Source organism: Lutjanus erythropterus, chromosome 5, assembly GCF_056507025.1.
Source record: "Lutjanus erythropterus isolate fLutEry1 chromosome 5, fLutEry1.hap2, whole genome shotgun sequence".
NCBI classification, from domain to species: Eukaryota; Metazoa; Chordata; class Actinopteri; order Lutjaniformes; family Lutjanidae; genus Lutjanus; species Lutjanus erythropterus.
The window spans coordinates 21833444-21844264 of record NC_139321.1 but is presented as its reverse complement, the minus strand read 5'-3'; the positions used below and the strand labels follow the sequence as shown (position 1 = coordinate 21844264).

At 40.4% G+C, this 10821-nt stretch overlaps 1 protein-coding gene across 1 annotated transcript; it reads left to right on the top strand.

The window, feature by feature from the left end:
• The first annotated feature begins 3867 nt into the window (after positions 1–3867).
• LOC146326832 (uncharacterized) lies at positions 3868–10162 on the top strand. Its single transcript, XM_084718268.1, has 3 exons — positions 3868–6337; positions 6495–6513; positions 7540–10162. The coding sequence occupies exons 1-3, from the start codon at positions 3953–3955 to the stop codon at positions 10017–10019; spliced, it is 4884 nt and encodes a 1627-aa protein (XP_084574394.1). The 5' UTR covers positions 3868–3952; the 3' UTR covers positions 10020–10162.
• Positions 10163–10821: the final 659 nt, after the last annotated feature.

The following is a 10821-nucleotide window of genomic DNA, read 5'->3' as shown; positions in this document are numbered from 1 at the left end:
TATTACTGCTTATTTTAAAGAAATTCTATGATTCTATACTTTTTGTAGTTTTAGAGGAAGCTGTGTAAAATGTGAGAAATTGCCTAATGTGAAGTCACTTGAGTCTGCATCAGTTGGCACTATAGGCTACAAGTTTGAAAATAAAAGAGAATTTGGGATTGTGGAGTTTCAAAAAAATTATTGTAAATATTCAACATTGGTGATGATGATGTTGAGGAGTAAGTGGTAAGACCAAGAAGAAATGTTTGGCAATGTGTGACGCTTTCCAAGCTGCTTGATCCAGCAATCTTGCTGCAAGACCACTTAACTAGTATTCTTATGCGACTGCTTCTGTGTGTGTGTGCTGGAGTTTGTGCATGTGTGATCAAAGGACTTGCATCATGCCTGGAGCTAATCTCATATACTACTTGATCAATCAGAGTATTTCTCTTTTGGCACATTTATGACAGTATGCTGAAGGACCTCTGTAATTCAGAATTTTGAATTTTAATCTTAAAATTACTTTTATATGGCTCCATACAGGTGAAAGCCATGGCTAGAGGTATTATGTTTTTAGATCTTCCCATTCTTGTGAATGTAAAATCTCAGGAACCTCTTCAGGGATTTTTTTTTTTAAATTAGCCCAAATTACCACTTTGACTCAAGGATGAAGTACTTAGATTTTGGTTGTCGAAGGTCATGGTCATCGTGACCTCATGTCTGTGAAAGCTATATCTGAGGAACATTTGGATGGAATTTCTTCAAACTTGGTTTGAGGGTCCACTTGGAGCTGATTAGTTTTTGGTGGTCAAAGATCACTGATGTCACTTAACACATTTTTGGCCATACCACATGTCATGTGATGACATACATTATATTGAATTCCCTCAAATTCTTCACATTACATTCGTCTGGATGGACATGGATGTAAACTGCAACTTGACTGCATGTTGGAGGCATACAACAGGGCTGTGAGGCAGTAATTCTATCTTTGACGGCTCTGTTTTATACAACCATTGATAACTGCCTTCTCTCTCTTCTTAACTGATCACGAGGGGCCACAAGTGATCTGCAACTGCTTCCCTAGCTGAAATCTCGTTTGTATTATTTGTGGGTCATGTAAATGTTGGCAGAACTTTGCAAATCTCAGCTGGTTGCATCTGGCAGTTGTGGGGCCATTGCAGTAGGTGTTTCACCAGGTCAGAATCTGCACTCTACTGAGTGCTCTCTTCTAGTTGTCTGTGTGTTTTTTACATTTTTGACCATGCATTACCTATGATATGACAAACACTCATTAATATGATTTACATGTAAGGTAATTATTTGAATTTTGGATATTATGTATGAATTAGAGCTGAACAATTTATTGAAATCAAAATCACGATATGTCCAACTGCAATATTCAAATCACAGTAACTGCATATTTTTGAAAAATGTGTTACAGTAACATTACAAATGAAGCATTGTGGTGCTACAGAGATGCCCCAGTCTTCAGATCATATTCTCCTGGATTTGTTTGGTACAGACCCCTAACATCCTAATTTTTTTGTGACAATGAAAAAAAAACATTCCCACTAAAATCATGACTCATACTGAAATAGGATTTTTTGCATATTGCATATGTAAGTGTATTTTTGTAACCAGCCCTCTCATGTTATTAGATCAGCCTGTTGTCTCTGTCCATGGTCCTGAAAAAGCTACTATAACTGGAAACTTTTTTTTTCCATGTCAGCCATATTTTCTTTTTAATTTGTGACAGGTTCAATACTACTACTGCCACCTCTACTATCAGTAATAATAGTGATAATAATACAACTATTTAATTGTCCCTTCAAATGCTAATAATAATAATGTATATTTTGTACCAGAAATAGAAAGCTTGGTGGCCTGGTAGCTCAGTGGGTACAGCTTCTGCCCAATGAACTGAGGCTTTCAGTCCTCTGCAGTTGCTGTGGGTTTGACTCCTGCCTGCGTCCCTTTGCTGTGTGTCATCCCCCCACTCTCTCTCCCCCTTTCCTGTCCCTGCTTCAGCTGTCCTGTTAATAAAAGGCATGCAAATATTTAACAAACATAGAAACCTTCAAATGAGCTACCAATAAGCATACATGTGCAGGATCTAGGGATTTTATTATAAATGTATTTTGGCAACACTTGACACACATGATTTTGTAAGATTTTGATTTTATTCAGTGTTGCAAACTTGGCCACTTTCTCACTAGATTTAGTGACTTTTCTGACCTTCTTAGCAACTGTATTTCTAAAAAGCAACTAGTGACAAATTAATTAAGTATTCAGACCACCAGGGAAAAAGCAAGAAATTTATACATTGCAATTCATTCAGGGTAATCCATCCCAAAGTCAGCAGCAGGGTCTCTCTCTCCCTGTCCCCTTGCACTGTGCTGCAGTCAGTGTGGTGTGTAGAGCAGGCAACTTCTCTCTTACGCTTTTTCTCCAGATCTCTGAATTAGATGCTCCTGTATCTTGTAAATGTGCAAATTGTTCTTTTGAGCTTCTCTCTAAGTTTCACTAGGGATCTTGAATATGAAGCGTTTCTACTTGTTTGATCTTTGTAGATTTCTTTTAAACTTGTTTACTTAAATTATTCGATGTCCCTATACTGAGTTTGTGTTTATTTGGCTAAGGTAAATGCTGCTGAAATGCGTGCCACTTCTAGCCATGCATTTGCACATCATTGCAAAACATGACAACAACTCACTCAATACTTCAAATTTTCAGACTGAACAGGATCACAGTGTCCATTTTTTATACTAATGGGCAATGTGTCCAAAGTGTGTTCACTGTGCAACAGACTGGATGAATTACAGCTATTGGTATCACAATGACAAACACTGATTCACAACAAAACTGACAGTAAAAGACAGTTGAAGTTGCAAAGAAAACACTGTTTAAGAGTGGGGACAGGGACAAGAATCACAATACAGGTTTTATCATCGCATTGAGAGAATGACTTTACTACCTGCCCCTATCACCGTGTGTGACTCACACAGGACTGTTTTTTTTTTTTTTTTTTTTTTTTACTAAGAAAGCTAAAAGCCCAGCACAAGTTGTACTTTTTGGGACAGGTGAAGAAGTTCAACATTCCTTCAAAAGACAATGATGATGCACTCATACATATCACTGAGTCCATTTTCACCTCCTCCATCACAATCTTGTATATTGCTGCTGCTGCCAAGGACAAGGGCTGACTGCAGCCTATCATTCACTCCCCTGAACACAAACTTCTTGAGACACTCCTCTCTGTTAGGAGGCACAAAAACAGTGTTTTCCCCGACTGCAGAAGAGTATGTATACATTACATAGTTTTGGGTGTAATGAGCGAAGTTTGAATTTATTGCAGTAGAACTAAATTTCCCATTCATTGTATTTGTTGTATCTACCTGCAAATAGAAATAACCGACTAGCAAAATCTGGTACAAGGCATATCTTCTCCTTGTGTGAGATTAATGTTTGTTGTACATGGTCCCCAACAAATACATAACAAATTAAACTAAACAGAACTGTTTTTGTATAGTGACATGAATAATGGAGCATCTGTGGTTTATCCAGGATGCTAATAAGGGTTATTTTCAATCATTTTTTGTCAGTGCAAATTGTCTTATACTATACTACTATACATTAGTTTATAGGGTTTATATGTTATACGGGGCACACAATGAAAGTGGGTGAAATTAGGGCGGGTTTAGACTTTGTCGAGAAGATTTAATGCAGGTGCAAAGAGTGAAAAGTGACTCATGGTGCCGCTGTAGGCCAGCACAAAAGCAGGACAGACATCTCCACCCACTGTTACTGCATTCAAATTGGTTGTAATTTCTCAGAAGAACCCCTTCATTCATCGGCTATCTCTCATTCAGTTTGATATCTAAAATACTGGATTATTTATTCTGTTGTGGGATTAAATTTTCTGCATCCGCTCATTCTTTTGTACCAACTGTTTACGTGTCTTTTTCCGAGGATGGGAGACAAAGGATTTCCAACGCTTCGTCCGGTCCTCTGCTTCGCTTTCTTTATTGTAACGCTGCACCTCGTTCATGGAGACCTGAGTTATTCTGTTCCAGAAGAGATGAAACGCGGGTCTGTTATTGGAAATATTGCCAAAGATCTCGGCCTTGATCTGAGGAAATTGTCCTACCGAAGGGTCCGAGTTGATTTTGAGGGAACCCAAAAACGCTATTGCGACATTAATCTGAATACCGGAGATTTGATCACATCGGAGAGAATTGACAGAGAAAGTCTTTGTGGCAAGAAACCCTCGTGTGTTGTGAAAGTAGATCTGGTGTTAGAAAATCCTCTTGAGCTTCATCGACTGAGTCTCCATATTCAAGATGTAAACGACAACTCGCCAAAATTCAAAAAGAATTTGATTGAAATGGAAATCAGAGAGTCAGCTGAGAAGGGTAACCGCTTCTCTATCGAGGAGGCCCATGACGCAGATATAGGTCAAAATGCTGTTCAAAGGTACAACCTTCAAAAGAATGACAATTTTATTCTTGCTGTTGATAGTAACAAGGTTGAACTCGTACTGGAAAATAAACTTGATCGAGAAAAGCAAAAGGAGATAAATTTGCTTCTGACAGCTTTAGATGGAGGCTCTCCTCAGAGATCAGGTACAGTAGTCATACACGTCACTGTACTGGATGCTAATGATAACGCTCCAGTGTTCAGCCAGGACGTTTATAAAGCCAGTCTGCCTGAAAACTCTCCTTTAGACACTGTGGTGATTCAGGTTAGTGCTACTGATGCAGACGAAGGAGTGAATGGAGATGTGACATATGACTTTGGCCACGTATCTGATGACGATGTAAATGTATTTTCTATTGATCCTAAAACAGGAGAAATTCGAGTAACTGGCGTGATTGACTTTGAAGAAAGTAGTTCTTTTGATATGAGAGTGGAGGCTAAGGATGGCTTAGGACTAACCTCTTACGCCAAAGTTATAATAGATGTTACTGATATGAATGATAATGCTCCAGTGATATACCTGAAATCACTGACTACTCCCATACCTGAGAACATGTCACCTGGTACAGAGGTGGGCATCATTAATGTGCAGGACAGAGACTCTGAGACCAATGGACAGGTCCGCTGCTCCATTCAACAAAACGTCCCTTTTAAATTAGTTCCTTCTATTAAAAACTATTATTCGCTGGTGACCACAGGACAACTGGACCGTGAAGTAGTTTCTGATTACAACATTACAATCACTGCCACTGACGAGGGCTCTCCACCTCTGTCCTCCTCTAAAACAGTTCAGTTATCTGTAGCAGACATCAACGACAACCCGCCTGTGTTTGAGGAACAGTCGTACAGCGCATATGTGAGTGAAAATAACAAACCTGGCTCCACTTTATGTTCCGTTACTGCTCGAGACCCCGACTGGAGACAAAACGGTACAGTGATTTATTCTCTGTTAGGCGGTGAGGTGAACGGTGCCCCGGTGTCCTCCTATCTGTCTGTTAACGGAGACACGGGGGTGATCCACGCTGTGAGGTCGTTTGATTATGAACAGTTCAGGAGTTTTAAAGTCCAGGTGATGGCCAGAGACAACGGTTCTCCTCCGCTCAGCAGCAACGTGACCGTCAGTGTCTTCATATCTGATGTGAATGACAACTCTCCTCAGATACTGTACCCCGCCCCGGAGGGCAACTCCTTCATGACCGAGCTGGTCCCCAAAGCTGCACACGGAGGCTCTCTGGTGTCCAAAGTGATAGCGGTGGACGCGGACTCCGGCCAGAACGCCTGGCTGTCTTATCACATAGTGAAATCCACCGATCCGGGACTTTTCAGTATTGGTGTCCACAGCGGAGAGATCAGGACACAGCGAGACATTTCTGAATCTGACAGCATGAAACAGAACCTTATTGTGTCAGTGAAAGATAACGGACAGCCGTCTCTCTCTGCCACCTGCTCCATGTATTTACTTATTTCTGATAACTTGGCTGAGGTGCCAGAACTGAAGGATATTTCTTATGATGAGAAGAATTCCAAACTGACCTCTTATCTGATCATCGCTCTGGTGTCTGTGTCCACGTTTTTTCTGACCTTCATTATCATCATCGTGGGTGTGAGGTTTTGTCGCAGGAGAAAGCCCAGACTGTTGTTTGATGGAGCAGTTGCCATCCCCAGCGCTTATCTCCCTCCTAATTACGCAGATGTTGACGGCACAGGAACTTTACGCAGCGCTTACAATTATGACGCCTACCTGACAACAGGTTCTAGAACCAGTGACTTTAAGTTTGTGACTTCTTACAATGACAACACACTGCCTGCTGACCAGACTCTGAGGAAAAGTCCATCAGACTTTGCTGACCCATTTGAAGACTTGGATGCTGCTATAGAGGTAGGAGCTTCTTAAAGTCGTGTATTTAATACAAGTGATACATTTTGGATCGCTTGTTGGCCCTTTAATTCTTGCCTGAAGCTTTGTGTCTGTAATTCTTTGTGCTTTGTCACTGTTGAAGTGAAAATTTTCATTAATGGTTAAACGACCTTGTTAGTCTTTGAACGTATTGAAAGGTACTAGTTTGACATGTAGCATACAAGAAATATAATGGGTCGTTTCAACATTCTCTTTTCTGGGAGAAGACTTTGGTGTAAGGTAGTTTATACTATGACATTTTAAGAAGAAAGTACAAATATGTGTAATGTTGAGGCAGAGGTTCTTTGAATGAAGCGTTCAGGTCGGACTTCTCGTTGTTTGCTGTACAGCATTTTTGTCACTCAATAGGACGTGCCACAAGCTACAATTTGCCACCTAGTGTCACTGAATGATTGAAGCGCTGCCTTTCGCGTGATGTCACAAAGAATTTCGTCCCATTGTCTTTGTGAAACTGTCTTATTCACATTTGGAGCATACGAACGTTGTCCTGAGGCAGTAGATTGACTTAACATGTTGTACATTGATCAGCGATCTTGTCAAATCTGATTGTATCTGTCCGTGGTGCTGAAACATTCCTTATGCGCCGCTGCAGTTGTAGATGTGTTAACACGTGGTCAGGTTGCCAAATTTCAATAAGCTGAATGAATGATGACAGTAAAATAATTGTAATTATTGTTGTCATTGTTTTGATACTACTTCTATTACTACTACTACTACGAATTATAAATATCACAATAACCAATTCTTTAGAATGTCATGTACAATGTTTTAAAAGCTACATATTGCAAAACCGCCCTTTAGATTTTAGTAGCAAATACCGTGTTTTGTCCGTTTGTTTTCAACCATATGTATGCTCCAAAAAATGGTGTAAAGCAACTTAGAAAAAGCTAAGGCAAAATAGATATGTTGTTTTCCTTTTGAAGGCCTCTAAAGTGATAGAAATGAATTTAATTGGTCTGACTTTGTGAAGGCTGTTTTATTACATACTGTTGTGAGGATAAAAAATTACTCATGGTGTCGCTGTTGGCTAAAAGAAAATAGGTAATCACTACTCCACCCATTACTACATTATACAGATACCAGCTGCAGATTTACCAAAGAAACGCTTATATTTCCGACCATATGTTATCTTTTACGTAGTGGTGAAGTGTTGGATTATTGAGTGCTTTTGGACAGCTCCTTTGTTCCAAGGAAAGTATACGTTGTACGATCTGAGGAGCTGTTTTGTGTCAGGATGGAAGAAAAAGGATTTTCAGCGCTTCGTCTATTCTTCTGCTTCGCCTCCTTTATTGTAACGCTGCACCTCGTTAATGGAGACCTGAGTTATTCTATTCCAGAGGAGACTAAACGCGGCTCTGTTATTGGAAATATAGCCAAAGATCTCGGTCTTGATCTGAGAACCTTAACGTCACGAAAGGCCCGTGTTGATTTTGAGGGGACTCGGAAGCGGTACTGTGACATTAATCTGAATACCGGAGATTTGATCACATCGGAGAGAATTGACCGAGAAAGTCTTTGTGGCAAAAAACCCTCGTGTGTTGTGAAAGTAGATCTGGTGTTAGAAAATCCACTGGAGCTTCATCGACTAAGTCTTCATATCCAAGATGTAAACGACAATTCGCCAAAATTCAGAGAAAATTTGATTGAAATGGAAATAAGCGAGTCGGCAGACAAAGGTAATCGCTTCTCTATCGAGGAGGCCCATGACGCAGATATAGGTCAAAATGCTGTTCAAAGGTACAACCTTCAAAAGAATGACAATTTTATTCTTGCTGTTGATAGTAACAAGGTGGAACTGGTTCTGGAGAATACACTTGATCGAGAAAAGCAAAATGATATTAATTTGCTTCTGACAGCTTTAGATGGAGGCTCTCCTCAGAGATCAGGTACAGTAGTCATACACGTCACTGTGCTGGATGCTAATGATAACGCTCCAGTGTTCAGCCAGGACGTTTATGAAGCCAGTCTGCCTGAAAACTCTCCTTTAGACACTGTAGTAATTAAGGTTAGTGCTACTGACGCAGATGAAGGAGTGAATGGTGATGTGACATATCACTTTGGCCACGTATCTGAAGACGATGTAAATGTATTTTCTATTGATCCTAAAACAGGAGAAATTCGAGTAACTGGTGTGATTGACTTTGAAGAAAGTAGTTCTTTTGAAATGAGAGTGCAAGCTAAAGACGGTTTAGGACTAACGTCTTATGCTAAAGTTATAATAGATGTTACTGATATGAATGATAATGCTCCAGTGATATACCTGAATTCACTCAGTAACCTCATACCTGAGAACGTGTCACCTGGTACAGAGGTGGGCATCATTAATGTGCAGGATAGAGACTCTGAGAATAACCGACAGGTCCGCTGCTCCATTCAACAAAACGTCCCTTTTAAATTAGTTCCTTCTATTAAAAACTATTATTCTCTGGTGACCACAGGACAACTGGATCGTGAAGTAGTGTCTGATTACAACATTACAATCACTGCCACTGACGAGGGCTCTCCACCTCTGTCCTCCTCTAAAACAGTTCAGTTATCTGTAGCAGACATCAACGACAACCCGCCTGTGTTTGAGGAACAGTCGTACAGCGCATATGTGAGTGAAAATAACAAACCTGGCTCCACTTTATGTTCCGTTACTGCTCGAGACCCCGACTGGAGACAAAACGGTACAGTGATTTATTCTCTGTTAGGCGGTGAGGTGAACGGTGCCCCGGTGTCCTCCTATCTGTCTGTTAACGGAGACACGGGGGTGATCCACGCTGTGAGGTCGTTTGATTATGAACAGTTCAGGAGTTTTAAAGTCCAGGTGATGGCCAGAGACAACGGTTCTCCTCCGCTCAGCAGCAACGTGACCGTCAGTGTCTTCATATCTGATGTGAATGACAACTCTCCTCAGATACTGTACCCCGCCCCGGAGGGCAACTCCTTCATGACCGAGCTGGTCCCCAAAGCTGCACACGGAGGCTCTCTGGTGTCCAAAGTGATAGCGGTGGACGCGGACTCCGGCCAGAACGCCTGGCTGTCCTATCAGATAGTGAAATCCACTGATCCTGGACTTTTCAGTATTGGTGTCCACAGCGGAGAGATCAGGACACAGCGGGACATTTCTGAATCTGACAGCATGAAACAGAACCTTATTGTGTCAGTGAAAGATAACGGACAGCCGTCTCTCTCTGCCACCTGTTCCATGTATTTACTTATTTCTGATAACTTGGCTGAGGTGCCAGAACTGAAGGATATTTCTTATGATGAGAAGAATTCCAAACTGACCTCTTATCTGATCATCGCTCTGGTGTCTGTGTCCACGTTTTTCCTGACCTTCATTATCATCATCGTGGGTGTGAGGTTTTGTCGCAGGAGAAAGCCCAGACTGTTGTTTGATGGAGCAGTTGCCATCCCCAGCGCTTATCTCCCTCCTAATTACGCAGATGTTGACGGCACAGGAACTTTACGCAGTGCTTACAATTATGACGCCTACCTGACAACAGGTTCTAGAACCAGTGACTTTAAGTTTGTGACTTCTTACAATGACAACACACTGCCTGCTGACCAGACTCTGAGGAAAAGTCCATCAGACTTTGCTGATCCGTTTGAAGATTTAGAGTCATCTATAGAGGTAGGAACTGTTCAAAGTACTTAAGTGGTTACAATGCATTTTAAATGATTGTGTGGTAGTTCAAGGGAAATATTTTTGCTTCACAGGCGGAAACTTTGGTTTATCTCGTCTTTGCGTAGTTTTGAAATTATGTCAGCAAATTAATACACATTTTGTCCTGTCTTTCAATGTCATAGGACTGTATTTGTTAATGTTTTTTTTTTTTTTTTTTTTACTCGTCAGCACATAAGTTTCGATTCTTTTTCACTCCCTGTCTACGTGAAATTATCTTTAATTGTAATTTATTGAGAAGTCTTTGGTTTTATGAAATTGCGTTTTGCGGATCATTTTAAGTATGATTAATTTGATATAAAAAATATTGGTTACCAAGGAGTTTCTTCCTGTTCATATTCGCCAGCAAAAAGCCTGGACTACATGGGGAAATGCATAATTCCATGAACATTTTTGCCAGCAAGATGTAGTGATGTGTGAAACTGTCACAGAAAAAAATATTTATTTTAAGTCAAGGGGTTTGTGCCGTCTGTCCCGAGTATTTTCCTTAAATTCTTTGCTGTTAAACAATTTTTTTTAGCTGTAAGCAGGTGTCACTGATCAGTAGTCATCAGGAGGCTGATGGAAGTGCAGCAACTTTTTTTTAAAGTCAGGTGCCTAACAGTAAGGTCTTAGAATAAATTTGAGTATAATTTTGTCACAATGTCTAAAAAAGTATAAAACTGGAAAACAAAACAAAACAACAACAACAAAAAAACAAACAAACAAACAAACAAACAAACGAACAAAAAAAAAAACACTGACTAAGAGAACAAAACAGCGTTCAATATCTCTG